Source organism: Lontra canadensis, unplaced genomic scaffold, assembly GCF_010015895.1.
Source record: "Lontra canadensis isolate GAN:19392208 unplaced genomic scaffold, GSC_riverotter_1.0 scaffold59, whole genome shotgun sequence".
NCBI classification, from domain to species: domain Eukaryota; kingdom Metazoa; phylum Chordata; class Mammalia; order Carnivora; family Mustelidae; genus Lontra; species Lontra canadensis.
In genome coordinates, this window is record NW_022631053.1 from 2,236,207 (window position 1) to 2,257,935 (window position 21,729).

At 45.4% G+C, this 21,729-nt stretch overlaps 1 protein-coding gene across 1 annotated transcript; it reads left to right on the forward strand.

The window, feature by feature from the left end:
• The first annotated feature begins 3,205 nt into the window (after positions 1–3,205).
• Positions 3,206–11,419, forward strand: LOC116878891 (keratin, type II cytoskeletal 2 oral-like). Its single transcript, XM_032876709.1, has 10 exons — positions 3,206–3,859; positions 4,950–5,170; positions 6,573–6,633; positions 7,299–7,394; positions 8,008–8,154; positions 8,255–8,380; positions 8,954–9,174; positions 10,481–10,515; positions 10,932–11,086; positions 11,189–11,419. Exons 1-10 carry the CDS (start codon positions 3,206–3,208, stop codon positions 11,417–11,419), a joined length of 1,947 nt encoding a protein of 648 aa, XP_032732600.1.
• Positions 11,420–21,729: the final 10,310 nt, after the last annotated feature.

Sequence of the window (21,729 nt, forward strand, 5' to 3'; positions counted from 1 at the left end):
GTACTCAGCCACTTGGCAACCTTGACATGGAAGGTTCTGCAAGGTGAGGGATTAGAAGAACTCAGACAGTTGGCAGCAGGCAACACATTTAGACGCCACTGCTCTAAAAGATCCTGCAGTGATTAAGAGAAATATTGCAGAGGATGCTAACTAGTTATTTCCAGAAGCTTCAGTCAACTGCTGAGAAAACAATCTCAACTGGCTAAATAGGGTGATGCTTTGGCAGGCTCAGGAGATATGGATTAGGCAACCCAACCCAAACCTGTGTTTTTGTGACCTGCCCATTCCTCTCTCTATCCCTCTTCTCCAGCATATGCCAGGATGGAAGAGATGAGCCGCACTTAGGAGACTGCCACCCGCTGCCTCAGCACTAGAGCCAAGGGAGGGGAAGGGAATCAGAGACACTGATGTCTGTTCTTGTTTGCTTTGGGCTCTCACCTGGGGATTCAGGAGAGCCTGTCTCAGCTTTCTTCTCAGGGAGGCATTTGACCTTCTGCTTTTAAGGGAGTTCCAGAGAATGTGAATAAAAACCTCACCAAGAAGGACTGACATTCAACTGACAGGTGGAGTAAGTGTCTCAAAGAAGAACCCAACAGAGATCCCCTTCATGGATTGTCTATGGAAAGATAATGTTGATTTAAAAATCCAAATATTTGTTTCTGGGCCCTATTTAAATGTCCAAACAATCCTGCAAGTGGGGTAGAATCCTCATTTTACAAATAAGGAAAGAGAGACTCAAAGAAGTCAAGTACCTTGTCCAAGGTCACTAATTAGTGCAAGGTAGACAAGGGAATTGAACCAGGTCTTCTGAAGTTCATGATGAAAGGTCTTCTGTTAGACCACAATTACCTTACTCTTGTGTGGCATTTTATAATTTTCAAGGGATTTTCACTTATGTTATATCCTGTGAGGCTCCCTACAAACCACTGATGTAGGAAAGGATTTGACAGATTAGAACACAGACTTAGTGTGTTAAATCACAGCCCAAGGTCACTGACACTAATCCCTCCTAGCAGAGGTCTTGCCCTCTACTATCCTGACTTGGGTTTCTTACTCTTTACCCTCAGTCAGCTTTCTTTTCTTACTATCCTTTTGTTGGTTGCTCAGGGGTACAAAGTTTTTGAGAACAGCCAAGGTTAAACTTATTTCCTTTCCCTGTGTCCCCAAGTAGAGTACTAGCAATAGTTTAGTGTACAGCCTCTTATTTGGAGTAAAAAATCATACTACACATTTTATATTTATATATCTATATAATTTATTTATTATAATATATTATTATATGTAAATAATATATTTATATTTATATATTTATTTATATATATATTTGTATATTTATATAAACTTACAACAGCCCATGAAGTACCTGCTATTATAGTTGAGGAAAACAAAGCACATAAAAGTTAAGTAATTTGTCCGAGGTCAAAGAGCTGGTGAGTGGTGAAGCTGGGATTCTAACCAGGCAGACTGGCCCTAGACAAACCTGCAGAACAGAAAATTAATTGGCTACAGAACAGTTAACATTGCTTGACTTCAGGATCTCCAGACCTATCCTCTGCCCTAGAATGTTTTGTCTGAAAATCACCCCAGAAAGACAGTGTTCACTATTGATTTGATTGGAAATCTGGAGACATACCGGAGATACACCAACCACCTATTTCTTGGGGAGTCTAGAATCACCTCCTCCTGCTCTGTCATATTTTATACGGTCCTGAATGTGAATAGAAACCTGAGAACATATTCTTGCCATGTGTGGTGTGGTTGGGTGTGGAGGGGGGTTGGCATGGGAATGGGGGATAGTTGAGCTGTCAGAAGTTAGAGCAATAATGTACCAGCATACCTACTCTACCACCAAGGGTTCTCTATCCTTCCTTCCCCTAAATCCCTCGGCTCAGATTAAATACCCATAGTTAGCCAGGGCATCCCAAACTTCCTTGATCATAAGGATTACCTGAAGGGTTTGTTAAAAAATGTAGACACTCAAGCCCTTCCTCTGAAGATTTGTATTCCATAAGACTGGGGTGAGACCTTGGTCTAGATATTTATATTCTTAGGCACTGGTTATGGGTCAGTTAACACAAGTCAATGCTCACCCTATACAAGAAGTTGGTGATTCAAAATGAGTAGGGCTCATTCCCTTTCCTTGATGAGCTCAGAGGCCTACAGGCTGTACTGAAAATTAACATATAAGTTTATTTTAAGACATAGTGGGAAAAGTACAGGGTGTGGTGGGAAAACAAGGTGATGGAGGGGTTGGCAGATCCTAAGGTCATCAGATCTGATTTAGCATGCACTCTTATCCTGAGATGAACGGGATCTTTCATTTTACTCCACCAGCCAACTGGAGGGCCCCCACATTGTGTCCTCTCTTTCTTCTGGATCCAGAAATCACCTACTGTGGGTCAAGGATGGTGGTGGGTCAAGGATGGTGGTGAAAGGGTGTGGATGGTAGGTCAAAGATGGAGACTCCTCCCTATACCTGTCCTTTTCTACTTTCCAAGCGTCATACTTGTTTGCTTCATATATGGTCCCCACTTTTCCCAAGGTCAGACATTTTATTTTGTTTTATTTCCCATGAACAGCACTGCTCAGCTCAAATGACAGGCTGGCTTGAATGGATGCCCTTGGCTGAGGTGGTGCCAGAGTGGACCTCTGCCTTCCCATACCCCCACCCCAAGCCCTCCTCGGGACATTTCTCGGCAGAGGTGGGCATAGATGATATGTCACTGGGCTGTGGTACTCTGGCATTGCAGGGAGGGATCCAGCTCACATGGAAGAAGTTGTCTTGTCCTCACCCCTGTGTCATGGAGCTCCATGGGTCCTAAGATCCTGGTGTCAAAACCCAATTCATTCTGCTGGATCAGGTGCTGTCTGAGTTCCCTAAGCCCCCTGAGGAAATCACAGGGAAGAAGGGAGGAGAGTTCCAGTCTTTTGTCAACTGTGGCAAGTTTGGGTGATTAAGCTAAAAAAGCAAAGTCATTTTGGTCCTGAGGATTAGTTTGGAGGAGTGTTGCAAGTCTACAAGTAACTTATTGCCTGGGAGGCAAACCAAACCCAAGATGACTCTCAGCTAATTGCTTGCCTTTCCTTGTGCCAAGCCTAGCTCTCTGGTATATAAAGGCCACCCTCCTCTTTGTCCCCATCCTCTGCCTTCACCCCTCTTAGCCCTTGCTAAGTGGTTGCTAGCTGACCTCCAAGCTCTCTCACCATGAACAGACAAGTTTGCAAGATATCTGGTGGCGGCAGCCAGGGTTTCTCGGGCCGCTCTGCCGTGGTCTCTGGCAGCAGCAGGATGAGCTGTGTGGCCCGCTCTGGGGGAGCTGGCGGAGGGGCCTGTGGGTTCCGGGCCGGAGCAGGTGGCTTTGGCAGTCGCAGCCTCTACAGCCTGGGTGGCAACAAGAGTATCTCCATCAGTGTGGCTGGTGGCTCCCGGGTTGGTGGCTTTGGGGGAGGACGTAGCAGCTGGGGCAGTGGCTTTGGAGGTGGCTATGGAAGTGGCTATGGAGGTGGCTTTGGTGGTGGCTTTGGTGGTGGCAGAGGAGTGGGAGGTGGCTTTGGAGGAGCTGGTGGCTTAGGAGGGCTTGGTGGCTTTGGAGGAGCTGGTGGCTTAGGAGGGGCTGGTGGTTTTGGTGGAGCCGGTGGTTTTGGTGGGCCTGGTGGCTTTGGTGGGCCTGGTGGTTTTGGGGGGCCTGGTGGCTTTGGTTCTGGTGGCTTCCCTGGAGGAATCCAGGAAGTGACTGTCAACCAGAGCCTCCTGCAACCCCTCAATGTGGAGATCGACCCCCAGATAGGGCAAGTAAAGACCCAGGAGCGGGAGCAGATCAAGACCCTCAACAACAAGTTTGCCTCCTTCATCGACAAGGTGAGGGCAAAGCTCAGAGGTGCCACGGAGGGTTTTGGCTGCCCAAGGTGTTGGTGTATGAACACACCAGGGGGATCTGCCAGCCTTATAGGCAGGGGTATTAGCTTCCTGTCCCGGTTTTGCCTTGGGCCCTTCAGGAGAGCAGGCATGCTCTTGCTCTTCAGGCCCTATTTTCCTCGCTGTGAAATAGGGAAAGGATTCTAGCTTCTGATTTTCTTCTAGGGATAGGACTAGGGAAAATGAAGTGAGGGTCCAAACTTGTTTGTTCTCCTTTGAAGAACAGGGCATTAGCCACGAAATTATTATGGTTAACATTCAATTTCTCTTGAAAAGCAACTTCCTGATAATACAAACTAGCTGGTAATCAAACTTGCATTAGTGAGAATCTTGCGACTGCCTCTCAGTGATGAGTGCTGGCAACTAATTTACCTTCTGAATGGTCCTGCATTTTAACTGATATTAATTTGTGTTGTCTATGCTGGGGCAAGGAAGGGTGTGCTGGGTCTGGGGTAATGAGCCTGGGGTTTGAAGTTAAACCCAGATCAGCTATATGCTGAGTAACTGAAAGGGAAAAAAAAAAACTAGAGGAAATATGAAACAACTTAGGAAAAGTTAGACCCTGTTGACTGTTTTCACTGCCTGTAGGAAGGTAAAATTTTCACTTAAAAACAATTATAAATAACTTTATTTATGCCTATCTTCTGTACTTGTGTTCTGAAGGATCACCATAGACTAGGGCAGTGATGGCTGTGACTCTTAGCTTGGTCACTTAGTAGTCAGGTCAGTTTGGGCAACTTAAACTGTTTGAGATTCCATTTCCTAGGTACAAAGGGATAATAACACTTCCTTTTTAGGTGGTGGTGAGGATTAAATGAGATTGAATAAGTGAAAATGGTAGGTACAGAGTAAATAACACATTGTAGCTCTCCCTTGTCTAAATTCTCATTCTTCTCAGTTAAAAAAAAAAAAAACCCAGAGGCTACTGCAGATTGGAGAACTGGGTTCACTTCCACATTTCCACTCTTTGGGATGCATGGTCCCGCTTGCCCAACTCAAGAGGCTCATTCCTTTTCTTTTTCACTTGATACAGGTACGGTTCTTGGAACAGCAGAACAAGGTCCTGGAGACCAAGTGGGAGCTCCTCCAGCAACAGAGCACAGGCTCTGGCTCAGGACCCAACAACTTGGAGCCTTTCTTTGAATCCTACATCAGCTTCCTGCGCAGGCAGTTGGATTTGGCTCTGGGGGAGAGAGGGAACTTGGAAGGAGAGCTGAAGAACATGCAGGACCTTGTGGAAGACTTCAAAAAGAAGTAAGGGCCTCAACTGGAGAGTTTCCCCTTATGGGGGATTAGCAGGAAGGTGTAGCCCCAGCTTGAGATTTTAACTGTTCCGGACTGTACCTTCAGTCAATACTCTTAGATGGACTTGTTGAGTGAGGCATGACCGAGTGGAAGGGGATAAGAGGGTGGGGAATGAGACTTCAAGGTGGCTGATTGTGACAGATTTTTCAGGCTCCAGGGACCCCCTCCTACACTAGCCTAGTTGGGTAAGAGAATATACCCAGAGTTAAAAGCCCTTGGGGATGGAGAGTCTGCCCTCCACACTTACTGTACATAAGGATCACCTTGGAAGCTTGTTAGAAATGCACATTCCTGTGCTCTGGTCATAGATATTCTGAATCAGTAGGTGTGGGGTAGGTCCCAGGAATCTGAGTGCCCCAGAGCTGCCAGGAGTTCCTGGCAGATGCTCTAGGGCCACACTTTGTAAAGTACTCTTTCAATGTGCTCAATACCCTGTCTCTGGAGCTTCAGTCAGCCCCCTTCTGCATGTTTGGGGTTGTAGTTGACACCCTCTGAAGTCTGTAAGAGGTAAATTGGGCCTCTCAAGGTGGGGAGGGAGCTGGACATCCCCAGGGTCAGGACCCACAGGGGTGGGACCCCTGTTCTGAGGAGGCCCCATTTCGGTTTAACTGCGCAAACCTGGCAGACACCCAGGCTTTGTGCTGAGCACTGGGAATCCAGTGGCAACTCAGATTGACATTGCTCAGAAATCTCTTCTCCTGGAACCATTCCATTTTTCAATCTTCATGAGATCTAGACCCCCTGGTGGGAGATTATAGCCATGAATAAGCAGGAATCTCGTAACCTTGATGCATTCAGTAGATATGAATTTATTCTTAACCCAAATTCCATAAAAAGCAACTCTAATTAATGAAAAGAAGCAGAACAGAGGTGGAAAACCTGGTCTGAGCAAATACCTTTCTGGGTCTCATATATACATCTTATGCTTTGTGATGTCTTCCAGAGCCAGGCAAGTAGTCAGGCTCCTTGACGTCTTCTCCCACCCTGCCTACCCACACTTCAGCCTGTCACCAGGACTTGGGGGAGAAGGGTGAGGCAATGGCCTCAGCTCTGAGAGGCCTGTAAGCCAGACTGGCTAAATAATTCTGAGGGCTCAGTGCAAAATGAAAATGCAGGGCCCTTGTTAAAAAAATTACTAAGAATTTTAAGATGGCCCCAGCAGAGCATTAGACTGAATGAATGTGAGGACCTTCTGAACCCAGGGCCTTGTGTAACTGCACAAGTCACATGCCCATGAAGCTTGTCTTGTCTCTGGGTGAATGGATTCTGTGTGAGTACTTGGGATCCTCTCTCTCTCTCTCTTTTACTTTGGAAATGTCACTGTCCAAATGTGTGCTTCTTTCTGTCCCAGGTATGAAGATGAGATTAACAAGCGCAATGCAGCTGAGAATGAGTTTGTGGGGCTCAAGAAGGTAAGAGAGCTGGGAAGAAAGTGTCGAGGCTTTATTTCTGAGCACTAACCCATGGAGTCAGCTGCTCTGGGGCATAAGGACCCTATGCTGTGTGTGGGGTTTACCTTTCTCCTTACATTTTTGGAAACAAAGGAACCTGCTCTAAATACATTACTGGTGAGGGAGACATCTTACAATGTTACTGTGCTTAATGAATTGATTAGTAATGTGAACTAATAATGAAGGTTTTATGTGTAGCATTAATCAAGGTCTTCAGCCTACAAGTGCACCTTGGATGTTATTAATAATAACAATCATCCAGTTCTTGTAGCTTACTTAACTAATCATCATAAAGATGAGGTAGTGAGAAGAATATCCTCATTTCTATTCAGAAGGTTGGTTATATAGCACCCCAAACCCAAAGTCACAGTTAGATAAATGTGATTTTTCTACCCTTACTCCAGTGTCTTGCTAGTGGTTTATATCTTATTAAAGCATTGGGGTTTAACTGGTCAAGGGAAGAAAACCACTTTGATTTTCTTTTAGAAGGGAAAGTGAGGAGTGGAAATTAGGAGAACAGGGGAAGGACAAGGAGGAGGGATGAAGGCTTAGGAAAGAGCTGTGATGTTTGGGGTAGAGTGGGTCATCCTGCTGGGTTTCTAATTTCCTGCCTTCACACCCTGTAGGATGTGGATGCAGCATACATGAACAAGGTGGAACTGCAGGCCAAGGTGGACAGCCTCACAGATGAACTGAACTTCTTGAGGACCCTCTACGAGATGGTGATTTTTTGATTCCTTGGTTTGCCAAGCTCCAGAGCCTTCTTGTCTGCATCTTCCCAGACATGCTTCCTGAGTAGGACTTTAGGGGATAGTCAAGTGGCAGAACTCGCCCAAAACAAGCAACAGGGCTCAGAACTCAGCTATGCACCACCCAGAAAATGCTAACTTTGCTCTCCCAGCCTGCATAGACCTGAGCCATAGGGCCAAGATCCCTCTTTGTCTTTGTTTTCCCTCTGTTCTCAGGCTATTTTGCTCTATACCTTCCCTCTGGTCCTATACCAGTATCATAGATAGCTCCTTCAGAGTACTCCTTCCTACTGTAGTCCCATGGAAACCCACACAGTGGGGCTCACTGCCTGATACTCTCAGGCTGACAACATGATTGTATTTGCACATTTGTCTTTCTCTTTAACTTTGTTGTCTGGGATCTCTTAGGCTATAGCCAGGCCTGAAACGCAAGCTTAGTTTTTTAACTATCCCATTCCTGGCCCCACTGTTGGGATATCTTTGCTGGCAAAAGATTCTTGGACTTCTTCATTCCCAGCATCTTCTGGGGCCAAGGGGTGGTGAAAATGACCATCCATGTCCCCCATAGGAACTGTCTCAGATGCAGAGTCATGTCAGTGATACGTCTGTTGTCCTGTCCATGGACAACAACCGCTGCTTGGACCTGGACAGCATCATTGCCGAAGTCAAGTCTCAGTACGAGGACATTGCCCAAAGGAGCAAGGCAGAGGCTGAGGCACTGTACCAGACCAAGGTGGGAGCCTTCTCCTTGCCCCCATAGTCTAGGTTTAGGTCTTGCTGACCAAGAATGTTCTATCCCTGCAAAACTATGTTGATTGGTTTCCCTCTGTCAGCTTGGGGAACTGCAGACCACCGCTGGCAGGCATGGGGATGACCTGAAGAACACTAAGAGTGAGATCATGGAACTCAACAGGGTGATCCAGAGGCTGCGAACCGAGATTGAGAATGTTAAGAAGCAGGTGGGTCCGGACCTAATGGAGAGATCCTGGAGGTCCTCTGGGTCTTGAAGAGAAAGAGAAGCAACAATTATGACTCTGCCACATGCTTTCTCTGTCCTTTCATGGTGTCATATGTGGGGTAGCTGGGAGAGTCCATCCTCCCAGAGATTCTTTTCTTGAATCTGAGCTTCTTGGAAAGTTCCCTAAGGAGAGATGGTTGCTCATTCTGGCTTTCCCAGCAAATCTTGCAACTGTAGGGATGGCCTTAAACACTTGGTTTCAGTAAGATCTGCCTTCAGTGAACTATTTATCATGCACTTCACATAACCTCACTGGCTAATTTGTATTACTGGAACAAAGTGATTAATTAGGCAAGGGAGTTTTTAACAGTCTTGCAAACAAACAAACAACCAGTTACTAGACCATTACTCCTTTTACCAGCAAATCAGTGTTCCTTTGCTTGATGAGACATGAGTTAATTTCAGTGGGGTGTGGGACGGGGGTGTGGGACGGGGAAGAGAACTTTCAAGAAAGATCAGCTGTTTTGTTTCTTGGTCACTATGCTAATTAGTCTCCTACCTCTTCCTGTCCTAGAATGCCAACCTGCAGGTGGCCATTGCTGAAGCTGAGCAGCGTGGGGAGATGGCCCTCAAGGATGCCAATGCCAAGCTCCAAGGCTTGCAGACTGCCCTACAGAAGGCCAAGGATGACCTGGCCCGGCTGCTGAAAGAATACCAGGAGTTGATGAATGTGAAGCTAGCACTGGATGTGGAAATTGCCACCTATAGGAAGCTGTTGGAGGGCGAGGAGTGCAGGTGAGGTGCTGTGGAGTCAGCATTCTCCTGATAGGATTTTAGAGTGACTTTTGATAACAAAGAAAGAGAGAAAGATGATTGGAGAGGACAACCCAGACAAAGGGTAAAGAATCTCCTGAATGACAGAATTTAGGATTCAAGTGCCCCCATTTTTTGATCAATCAAGATCATCCAGTTCTCCAGTTTACCGTGGCCAATGATGTTGTATTACATAGCTCTGTTGATCTTCTTTATGAGCAATGAGTAAGGAGGAGTGCTTTGGGGTTATAACAAAAGTTACAGTGCTGTCCACTGAACTTCCTGAGATGACAGAAATGTTCTATGTGCTGTCTAATACAGTAGCTATTACTCACTTGAGTATTGAAATGTGGCTAGTGAAACTGAGGAATTGAATTTTACACTTAATTTAATTTTAATAAAGTTGGCTAGCTTCAAGTGGATAGCAGTTACCATATTGGACATCACAGTACAGACAGTCCTGTAGCCCTCCACCCCTGAGACTGAATCCATAGGGAAAGTGGCTGATGCACACACACTCTGGAAAAAATAGCACAGTATCAAGTAGCAGATAAGGGTTTAGTGAGTGGATATCAAATGCCAAAGGACTGTCAAGGCTCGAGAGATCTTTCTGCTGAAAGCTGCTCTATGTATCCTGTCCTCAGACAGCTTCCAATTTGATGGAAGAAGCAGAACTCAGGTGTGAGAAGGAAACTTAAGGATTTTTTTATAAGTTTCTGTGAAAAGGAGTGGGAGTGATGACGGTACTATGTGTACTGGGAATTGTGGGATGAGGTTGGAGTGGTCAACAACAGTAGGTCCCACACTGGTAAGGTGTGCAGACATGCTCCATATCTGCTCAGATATGTGGACATGCCTTCTCCATGAACAAGAACAAGGCATAGAAAGATGGGTTGTGTGGACAGGACATCTTTAAACTCATCATGTGTTGAGTGTCAGCCCCTCTTACATTTTACTCATCTGAACCATTGAAGTGCTAACCATCTGGGAGTTGGGTGTTGAGCAGTTGGCCTGGAACAGATGCTCTGGAAACTAAGGGAAAGAGGATGGACAGACGGAGAAATAGAGGGTGGCTGGTGAAGCTCCTGAACACCTCAACTCCCCCAAAGCAGGCTCTTTTCCTGGGGATACGGGTTATAGAGACACTTGGAATAGCCTTTCTTCCCCTGGGGGCTTGACCCTTCATAGGGCAAATAGGGGTGTGTGGCTCCCAAGGTTATGAACCCTCAGCTTTGTGGCTAATGACTCATGGCAGAAATAACCCATGTTTCCTTCTTTTCTTTCTAAGGATGTCCGGAGAGTGTCAGAGTGCTGTGAGCATTTGTAAGTAGCCCTTCAAAACTTTCTCCCTGGGTTGCAAAAAGGGTAACCAGGAACATCTTCACTGCCAGCCTACAGCAGGACAGCTTGATTCATGCAAGGAGACCAGGCTACCAAACAGTGCCAGAGTCTCGGGCTATGGCCACACAATCCCCTGATAGCATAAGCAGGGAACTCTAAGGCCAAAGCTAAAATGCCTATGGTCTTGGAGAGTTCCCTAGATTGGAGAACCAGAAATTTCTGTGGATGCTGCTGGCTCTTGTTCTTGGGGGACACCAGAGGGCCAGGTTCACTCTTATCATTTACCAGTTTAGCCCTCAGAGAAGTTGAGTATCTTTCTCAAATTTGCACAGCTAAGCAGGGTAGAGTTGTGATCCAGACCCGGGCCTTTGCCTGAACTGAGTGCCTCTTCTCCACAGCGGTGGTCAGCAATGTCACCAGCACAAGCAGCAGCTCTGGTGGAAGCCGTGGAGGGTTCAGTGGCAGCAGCAGCGGTGGATACAGAGGCAGCAGCAGCAGAGGCAGCAGTGGTGGCTACGGAGGGGTCAGTGGCAGCAGTGGCAGTGGCTACGGGGTCAGCAGTGGCAGCAGTGGGGGCTACCAGAGTGGCAACAGTGGGGGATACCAGAGTGGTAGCAGTGGGGGCTACCAGAGTGGTAGCAGTGGGGGCTACCAGAGTGGCAGCAGTGGGGGCTACCAGAGTGGTAGCAGTGGGGGCTACCAGAGTGGCAGCAGTGGGAGCAGACTTAGTAGCGGAAGCAGCACCTCTGTGAGTCAGAGTGGAATTGGCTCCAGCTCCGGTGGCATCCAGACCTCAGGAGGCAGCAGCTATAAGTCTGGCACTGGAGGCAGCACCGGGATCCGCTTCTCCCAGACCACCAGCTCGAGCCAGCACTGCTCCAAGTGATCCTCTGGGGTTAAGTGTCTGTGCCCACTTGCAACCCTCTCAGCCTGCCCACAGCACTTCCCACTCTGCTTGGCATCAACAAATGCCAAACTCAACCTTGCTTTTCTTCAAGTTCCCTGGAGAAAGGGCTGAACTTCTTGGCTCCTCCATCCTCAAGATCTCTCCTAGGCCAGGGAGGTCCAGCTGCTCATCTCAGATGATGATGCCCCTGACGATGGTAACAATACCTGAGCCCAGACTCCTGTGGGCCTTCCCAGCCTGGCCTGTTCCACCCTGGCCCATCTGCCTCTCTCACTGGGAGCTGATGGCCTGAAGTAGGCATATGTCAGTCCCGCTGAGGAGGGGAGTGCTGGAGGGTGAATGGTTAAGTTCTCCGGACTGTTGGTTTGCAGGGTGCCCTCCCCACATTTGGGCATCTTGTCCTAACTTATCTCTGTCCCTTTAATTCCCCCAGCTCTGGATCCTCTGGTGATGATTATGTTGCACTTTCTTTTCTCAATAAATTGCCCTGTATTTCACATTCTGGTGTTTGGCTTTCATTCAAGGGGTCATAGAATAGACCGAGGTCCAAGAGAGGAGAGAAATCAGGTGTGGATGGTGGTCTTCCAAAGTTCATTGGTGGGTAGAAAGGATACTCAGTAGTCTTGGCTTCTCCTTTATCCATTAACCAGGTTCTTGTGATAGGTCTGCCCAAGAGTATTTATGTTACTTAAGTGGGGACCCCCATTCCCAAGAGGTCTTCCCATCCATCCTTCCTGCCTCTGAGCAGGCCTCTGGGATCCAGTCTTGGAAAAAATAAAGTTTTACAGTTCATCAAGGGAATAGATTCTACTGAGACTGCAGCTCCTTTTCTTCAACTCTCATGCTGGCCAGACACAGCACATTCTCATTTATTATTTATTTATTTAATTTCTTTTCAGTGTAACAGATTTCATTGCTTATGCACCACACCCAGTGCTCCATGCAATACGTGCCCTCCATAAAAACCCACCACCAGGCTCCCCCAACCTCCCACCCCTCTCCCTTTTGAAACCCTCAGATTGTTTTTCAGAGTCCATAGTCTCTCATGGTTCATCTCCTCCTCCAATTTCCCTCAACTCCCTTCTCCTCCCCATCTCCCCATGTGCTCCGTGTTATCTCTTATGCTCCACAAATAAGTAAAACCATATGATAATCGACTCTCTCTGCTTGACTTATTTCACTCAGCATAACATGGACGGGACTGGAAGAGATTATGCTGAGTGAAATAAGCACAGCACATTCTCTTGCTGAAAACACAGCTCCTGGAGTCTGGAGGGGTCAATACATAACACCCTTTTTTCCGTGAGCCAGTTAAATAAAACAAAGGAATGAGCACATGGAGACCCAATATTGCTTTTATTACCAACAAAGAAGATACTGGAGAATACGTTTATACCTCTGATAGAATGGGTTTCCTAAAACAGGACTTCAGGATTAGGCCAGATTTCCCACCTGGGCATACATAATATAGGGCCATCATTGCCTTCCCTGAAATATAGCAGCCCTGGTCTCAAGACCTGGAGGAGACTAATTTTAAAGTTCCCACTTGAGAATGTAATAAATCCTTGCTGATTTTTTCAAGGCCTGCTGGCAGGAGGTAGCCCCTTTCCCATTGACTCCTGGCACAGTTCTGGGTACTGTGGGAGCAGGACAGGCCACTCTGGTTTGTTGATCTTACTGGTCTTTTGGAGACCTTGCAAGGAGCATCACCAATCCCTAAGAAGACATCCCAGATACTCTGCTCCTTGTGTTGCCTAACTTCCTGGGTAGAGGCTGACGGCACTGCACTAACCCAGCTGTCATCAGACTGAAGAAGCAGGGTTTGGGGATGGCTGCTCAGACCCTTATCCATCATTCCATGTGTGGAGAGTTTGTTCCTGAGTGTGGTCTTAGGCCTCTGCACAGCGTGTGGGACATATAGTGAACATTTCGGGGGTTAACTGAAAGAACGAGGAGAGTAATAAGAGCAGGACCTTCCTTCCCTCAGCCTGGAATAGATCACACCCCAAGTAGGGTGAGGCTGAAAGTTGACAGTGAGAGCCTGGCACCTACTTATGAGTGTTTTCGAGGAGAGATGGTGGAGAGGGTAACAGAGGGAGGAGGTAGTGAGAGATTACAGGATGCTTGGAATTGAGAAAGGGGGATGATCAGGTGTGTTGGAGAAGAAGCCCAGAGCAGGCCTTGGAAGGAGAATCTGGGTGACATGGAGAAAGGGCAAGGTTATAGAGTAGATATCCAGACCAAAGCCCAGGAGAATCTAGGACTAACATCTTGTTTCATGTCCTTGACACAGGCTGGGACTAAGTCACATGCTAGTGGAACAGGGAATCTTCCAAGATGAGGCCATCATGTCTGAGGCTAGGCTAGGGGTTGGAGAAAATTGATTATCCCTAAGTGTCTGGGAAGTAGCAATCCTGAGCTTTTGGAGCCATGAAGAATCCCTGAAATCCATCTCCCATGTGAAGACACAGCTGCGGCCATCTTTTGCTTTTGAAGGCAGCCAGGGTATGTAGAGTAGGTATTTACTTTTATGGAATGGGCAGAGGGGTAACAGGAGTCTACCCAAATGGAAGCTTGAAATCCTACCAGTTATGTCCTTAGGATTAAACAATCTGTCTCCTAGAGGCAACTGTTTCTTTGTTCTCATCCTTTAACTTTCCTCCTCCTTCTTTTTTTTTTTTTTTAAAGATTTATTTATTTGAGAGAGAGACAGAGAGAAAGAGAGAGGCATGGGAGAGGAAGAGAGAGAATTTTGAATAAACTCTGCACTGAGAGGAGCCTAACACAGGGTTCAATCCCATGACCCTGAGATCATGACCTGAGCTGAAATCAAGAGTCAGATGCTTAACCAACTGAGTCACCCAAGCACACCTGTCTTTTATTCTTTATCCTTAGTCTTTCCTTCTTCTTCTAAAAATCTTCCTTTAGATTATAAACACAACACATACTTGTATGAAATACATAAAATTTAGGAAAGTAGAAAAAAGAAAGATGATCTATAATTCCACCTCCCTATGAGATTTTCCTATGTGTACACATGTGCATGCACACCCACACATACATGGAGATAGGTATGTTAAATGTATCATCTTTTACAGAATAGGGCCTTAAAAATACATATTGTTTTACAACCTGATTTTTCACTTTGTTGTGGAATTTATCCATTTAGTCATTCAACAACTAGACTGAGTGCCTATCCTTTTCCAGACATTGTGCCGGGATCAGGAATAGAATGGGGACCACGGGTAATCTCGGCTCTCAAGAGTTTACAGTCAAGCTGGGAAGAAACTTATCAAATAATATTTCCTATAACAATGAGTATAGATGGAGATCATTATTTTCTTTTTCAGTGCAGATTCTTATTTTTTCTTAAGTAGGTTTCATGCCTGGGGCGTCTGGGTGGCTTAATTGGTTAAATGTCTGCCTTCAGCTCAGGTTATGATCTCAGGGTTGTGAGAATGAGCTCCGCATCAGGCTCCCTGCCTGTTCAGCTGGGAGTCTGCTTCTCTCTCTGTCCAAAAATAAATAAATAAATCTTAAAAAAAAAAAAAAAAGTAGGCTCGACACCTAATCTGGGGATTTAAATCACAACCCTGAGATCAAGAGTTGAATGCTCTATTGACTGAACCAGTCAGGTGCCCCTCGGATTCTTATTTTTACTTAAAAAAACCCCACGGAAGTACACATTGGGAATTAAACAACATTTTTTCCTTCTTTCTAACGGTGTGACATACATGTTTTCTGGTCATTAATACTCTATCAAACATTTTATTAAACCTAAGCCAGATAGAGGATCATTAAAGCTCTTTGGTATCCCTCTCTATTCAGACTGAGTTAGAACAGTGAACATCACTTTGGCAGGGAGAAGAATAGAGTTGGAAGAGCAGAGCTTGAAGAATCACATTTTTACCAAATGAGTCTTAATCCCAACCCAAAACCTAACAAACTGATTTATACATAAAGAATTTTAAGCAAATCTGCCTAAATACTCAATGTGCCATAAGAAAAGGATAACTTTAGTCTATTTCCAGCATACAGTATATATTCCTTCGAGTCTAGTAAAATAGTAACTCCAATGAACAACGTACTTGCCTTCATAGAGCTGACAGCTAAAAATTATAGCCATTTAATATTTAGATCTTTAAGGGGGTAATCACAGAAATTCTAAGATCAAACCTACAGAATTAGTCTGAGCATTCATCTGCAAAAATATTTTTTCAGGGGCACCTGTCTGGCTCAGTTAGTAGAGCATGTGACTCTTGACCTCAGGGTTGTGAGATCAAGTCCCACATTGGATGTGAAGCCTACTTTAAAAAAAATGATAAAATTTCTCCCAGGACCCAAAATGATTCTTATTAAAAAAAGATTTCTTTTGCAGCAGGGGGACTACATCAGGACTAGAAGAAGACAGTGATAGAAGAACTGCAAATCCAAGACTGGAAGTTGATTTTTACATGTAGCTTTTGGGTAAAAGACATCCTTTTATTAGTTTATTCCCACAGCCAAGACTAGTTCTAATTTTCCCATAATGGTGGGCTGAAAATAAAGGCATTTCATTAATCTGAAGATAGGGGCAGCTATTTTTTAAAATTAATTTTTAATTTTTTATTAACATATCACAGCACTCACCATAGCACATACTGGGGCAGCTATTTCAACACCATAAATAAACATTCCTAAATAGTCAAAAACTCCACACAGGTGGGACACTGGGTTTGACGGACTGAAACTCTAAACCAATTGAAAGAACTGTGAGCACGGAGGAAGATTTATGCAAAGCCTGTCTGTGGTATTTCGGACAGGGAGGGTATGTGATGGTGTTGTTGCACTTGTTGTCACCAGAACATGTATTCTGGGGGCAGGGATCTTCCAGGTGGAACACCTGACATAGTCTTGTTCCAGAGCAGTCTGACTCTCAGAAGCACCTGAGAGAGGTGTCTGCTTTGGCAGGAATACTAGCGGTTATTGAATAGAAGAAAGTGTTTCAGGAAAAGCAGAAGTCCTGGGAAGTTCAGGTAATTATTGTTCTGACCAATCAATACCTAAAAATAAACCTTGTAGAACAGAACTGTTCTTTCCAGGGTGTATTCTCCAGTCATCCCAAGCAGAAGCCTCTCCTTGCCTATTGGGCCCATGTTGTCCAGGAGGCCGCCATTGCCTGCAGGCAGGAGCTAGTGCTAGGGATTTTCAGGAAGCTGCCGCGGGAGATGATTTGCACAATTGAGTCACTACTAAATCACTACTCAAGGCCAGTCTTTGGCCTTCTTTTTCTTCTCTGTAGTCCAGAAACACCTGTTTAAATGCCAGAAAGTCTGTAAATGTGAGTGGCATGTTGAATAGGTCATGAAGCCACCTCATCTTTGCGGTGCTTTCCTGTTGCTATGGGAGACGCCATGTTGAATCCGGGAATCCGCGTCAGCAGCTGCTCTTCAGTATACTTTTCTACCAAAGAGAGGTATTCGTTAAAATTGGTGTGTAGGCGAGTTTATACTCTTCTGTGTCTTCAAATTCCCGGCATTATCTGTCCATGAAACTTCTCAGCAGTACGTAGAACCCTCCATCCATGACAACGTCCTCCATAAATCCAACCCTATCATCAAATTCGGCTTCAGAGGCAGAAGAGATGGTGCGATACTATCTTCTTCAGAGACTTCTGCAGCTCCCACCGGCCCCGGCTAGTGGCTGACTGGCTTCCCTCCGAGCCCAGGAGCCCACAAGTCTGCACCTGCGCACTCGTGTCGGGGTGGGGTGGGGTGGCTGGTGGGGGGAGGCTAACAGGATTGCAGGGGAGTGGGGCCAAGTTCCAAGTGGGGAGGAGCCAACTCAAAATCTTGTCTGCAGTGATAGGTGAGATAATGGAGTTGGGGAGGGTGGTGCTAAGAGAGAAACAGAAGCAGGGTCAGCCCCAGAACGTTGAGGGGTCTGTTGCGGATGGCCCTCCAACCCCAATCCTGCTTCATTTATTCCCCTCTAGCGTTGGTCCTAAGATCACTCCAGCACATTTTCTGACCACTCTTTCCATCTCAGAATCTGTTTCCTGGGAATCTGACCTGAGAAGGGCTGAAGGAGCAGCCAGATGGTTGCTTGACTGGGATTTGAATGAGGAGGATGCCTCTCTTCATGTAAGAGCCACTACCCCCAGGGAGAGTGGAGAAGACCTTAGATCCTTGAAGCCCCTGGAGGTGAAGAACCAGGGGCAGTGGGCAGCCCATGGCTTATACCCAAGATGTCATTACAAAATTCTGCAGGGATTTGGAGGGGAGTGGGCTTGCCTGGCTTGCTGTCATCTGATTAGTTGTAAACCTTTCCTGGGACATTCAGAAAAGCTGAGCTGGGGCTGGGGCAGGGGCCAATGTGCTAATTGGGTCAGTCTCCCCAGCCCACTTCCTAACTTGTCTGTCCATTCTGGACATCCTCTTCCTTCCTCTCAGTTGGGTTTCTGAGGACTCCACTGTGGTGCCCAAGGTCAATGAAGTGAAGACTCTTATTAACTGATCTCTGGCTGATGGAAATAAACTTCTAAGCATTTTCCCTGGCTCCAGGATGTTGGGGCTAACCTCCTCCAATCTATCCTTTACTGGTAACTGGGGAAAGCAATGGGCAAAAAGTGTGCATTAGCGCTCCTTTCTCATGCTACTAGTTTAGACTAGTCTTTCGGTTGTTTCAAGCCAGATTCTGACTTATTAAGGATGCAGTTATTCAGTCAAAGCCTATGCAGTCCACATTTGAAAGCCCATGACTTTATTTCATGCACCCGTTGCCTAGAGAAACTCGTAATTAAGCTGCAGGGTCTTAGCTGTCCAACAATAATCCTTTGTGATGGAAGTACAAAGAAAACCTGGGACAAGGCATTTCTAACAGTTGTTTTCAGCTTTGCATAATTATTGTTATTCAGTTAGAATTAAGTATAAATTTCTTTTTGAGAGAGAAAGAGAGAGAGATGAGGGTTAGAGGATGGGAAGGAATCCCAAGCAGGCTCCACACCTAGTGTGGAGCCTGACATGGGCCTTGATCTCATGACCCTGATATTATGACCTGAGCTGAAATCAAGAGTCAGATGCTCAACCACCCGAGACACCCAGGTGCCCCAAGTACACATTTTAACAGAGTTGAGTGGGTCTACCCAATTTCCCCACCCACACATGGCTGATGCATCTGAGTCTTCTGATTATAATCCCTGCTTTGCCCACCACATACCTACACACACAGAGACACACACACTCACACCCACATGCCTGCCCTTTTGAAATAGAGAAGCACTTGTTAAAAAACAAGATTCAGTTGAGTAAATGTGAAGATCTAATTTGCTTTATTAAGTGATTCAAGAATTGGGCAGTATTCCCTCTAGCAAGTATAGGGGAGCTCCACTGAACTAAATGAAAGGATTTTAAAGGCAGAGAGAGGGCGTAAGAAAAAAAATAGAAAGGAATTTATTAGCAAGGAATGCATTGTCTAGGCAAGGTGACCTAGGAATGGAAAGGGGGGTGTCTGTCAGTAAATTTCCTCATATTGACCAGAAAATTCTGCATTGACTGGCTAAAGGTTATACTCCTGGGAAGGGAGCAGTTAAAAAGTGCAGTTAGTTTAGGTACTAAGTCTTGGTTTGCTGTCTTGTCCTAAATGATACTATTTTGGGGCCCGTAATTTTCTTTTTAACACACTAAACAGCAATAGGACATCCCTTCCTCCACCCTACACCCCTGCAAAAACAGGGTGTAGACACACCCCTAATGAGGACTCTGGTGAGAGGCAGTTATGTTTGGTTGATATTCAAGAGAAGATTATCTGTCATTGTACATAGGATGACACAATTAGCTAAGAGCTGATGTGTACTGAGTGCTTATTATGCCCCAGGACCTGTTCTAAAATAATCCTTACAACCACACTATGAAGTAGATCATATTGTTATTTTTATCTTTTTGATGGAAACCAAGGCACAGCATGTTAAGCGACTTATGAAAGTCATATAACTAGGAGCTGGAACTCAGGCAGTTTTACTATAACATGGCTTGACTGACCCAAAGACCAGTGAGATACAAGGGAAATGAAGGTTTTCTAGTAGAGGATATTTTCTGCAACAAGACTCATCATGTCCAGATCTGGTGCTCCAAGGTCTCCTTGGCCTGTCTAGTCTTTTTGTGAATTAGAAATAGGTGTCCACTCTGTGCAGACACAACTCCACAGTCTTGGCAGAGGACAGCACTTTATGTAAAGTAAAAGATGCCTTCACTTGGGATGGACACAGCTCATGCCACAGCACACAGGTTGGTGACCAGAGTATGGGCTAGATTTTGGTCCCTTTTCACACACATCACCTGGAACTCTTGCACGGGACACAATCTACACAGATGTACATGACAGCTCTGGTAGTTTGTGTCTGAGCTCTGAGATCTGGGGATCAGGGAAAATATCTCTAATTCTTTGCTGATTCTTTGATCTCTAGCCCTGCAGCTGGACTGCCTCTACAGCTTTTCATCCAGGGTTGGTACTGTCTTTCTAGAGCAAGAGAGTAATAATACCACCACTTCTTTTAACCTTCTCTTCAGTGGCCCAGGGTCCCACAGAGTCTTAGGGTTTTAGATTCACTTGAGCCTGCAAAAGATGGGTATGTGCTCTCTACAGCAAAGAATGCTTTGCCCATATTCCTGACAAATTGGATCTATCCATGGTTTATCCACCACATCCAAAAGAAATTCGCCATATTACATGAGAATTAAGAATGGGAATATATGTGGATCGTAACCCTTTAAGGAATGAAAAGATTAAAAAATATAAATATAAAGTTATTATATTATATATTATTTTATGTGTATGTTAACTTCATTATAAAGTTAGTGAAATGATAATGAAAACAATGGTTTATATATAGCAACATACTAATGCCATGTTTCAACTGTAGACACAGAGAGATCTGGGAGGATGAGGGTCTAAGGGTATTTCTTGGATTTGGCTTTTAGGAAGCTGGGAAGAAATGTACTCTCAGGAGTGTGGTGTCCATGATGCAGGGATTATGTGCAGAGCAAGATTTCATGAGTTTAGAAGTTGACCAGTGATGGGGAAATGTACACTGTGAATTTGGATTACCCTTCTGATCTTTAATTGAGAAGGGGAAGAGACAAACAGAATAATAGCAAGAAAGTGTCACGGGGTCAAGAGAGGGACCTTAAAGATGGGAAAGACTTGGCCAAAGAAGAGATTGAGGATATGGTGGGGAGGAAGGTAACTGATTGAGTGAAGAACTAGCGGAGGCATGTGGGGAGGCTTCTTGTAGCCCTGTACAAGAGGAAGAAAAATAAGGTGAGTGTGGAGGCAGCTAAGAGTGAAGACATGGAAGAGATGTCAAAAGGAGGTCACTTCTGACAACCTGAATTTTCTCAGGGAAGTAGGAAACCAAGTCATCTTCTGCAGGCAGGAGGTAGGGACTGAGAAGGGGCTGGAGGAGAATAGTGGAGGTTTGGGGCAGAGGTTAAGGCCTTGAATAAGAAGCTGACAGGACAAGAGAGGGATTGAGCACCCAGCCAAAATGGAAATCAGGACTCAATTGTGCCCCAGATTACATACTTGTGTGATTCCCATGGAAGTGTACAGCTTTTGTGATAGGAGGGGAAAAGAAGGCTGTAGCTTTGTCCTAGACATAGGACTTTGTTAGGCTGATGGTGGAAGTGTTAGTAGCATAAGGAAACGGAGGATGCTGGTGAGAGAGTCATTCAGATGGTTATTAGACTCTTTGCATGAGGGATGGGACAGCATTCATTTTGTTCACCATTCCTTACCACTTGCTCAGTGCCTGGCACATAATAGATGTTCAAAAAGTATTTGTTGCAAGAGTGGACATCCTTGTCGTGTTCCTGATCAAAGGGAAGGCTGTCAGCTGTTCCCCATTGAGGATGACATTTGTTGTGGGGTTTTCATAGATAGATTTTATGAAGCTGAGGAATGTTCCCTCTATCCCTATACTTTGAATCGTTTTAATCAGGAATGGATGCTGTATCTTGTCAAATGCTTTTTTCTGCATCAATTGAGAGGACCATGTGGTTCTTCTCTCTTCTCTTACTGATTTGTTCTATCACATTGATTGATTTGTGAATGTTGAACCATGCTTGCATCCCATGGATAAATCCCACCTGGTCATGGTGGATAATCTCTTTAATGTACTGTTGGATCCTATTAGCTAGGATCTTGTTGAGAATCTTGGCATCATATTCATCAGGGATATTGGTCTGAAATTCTCCTTTTTGGTGGGGTCTTTGCCTGGTGTGGGGATCAGGGTAATGCTGGTTTCATAAAAG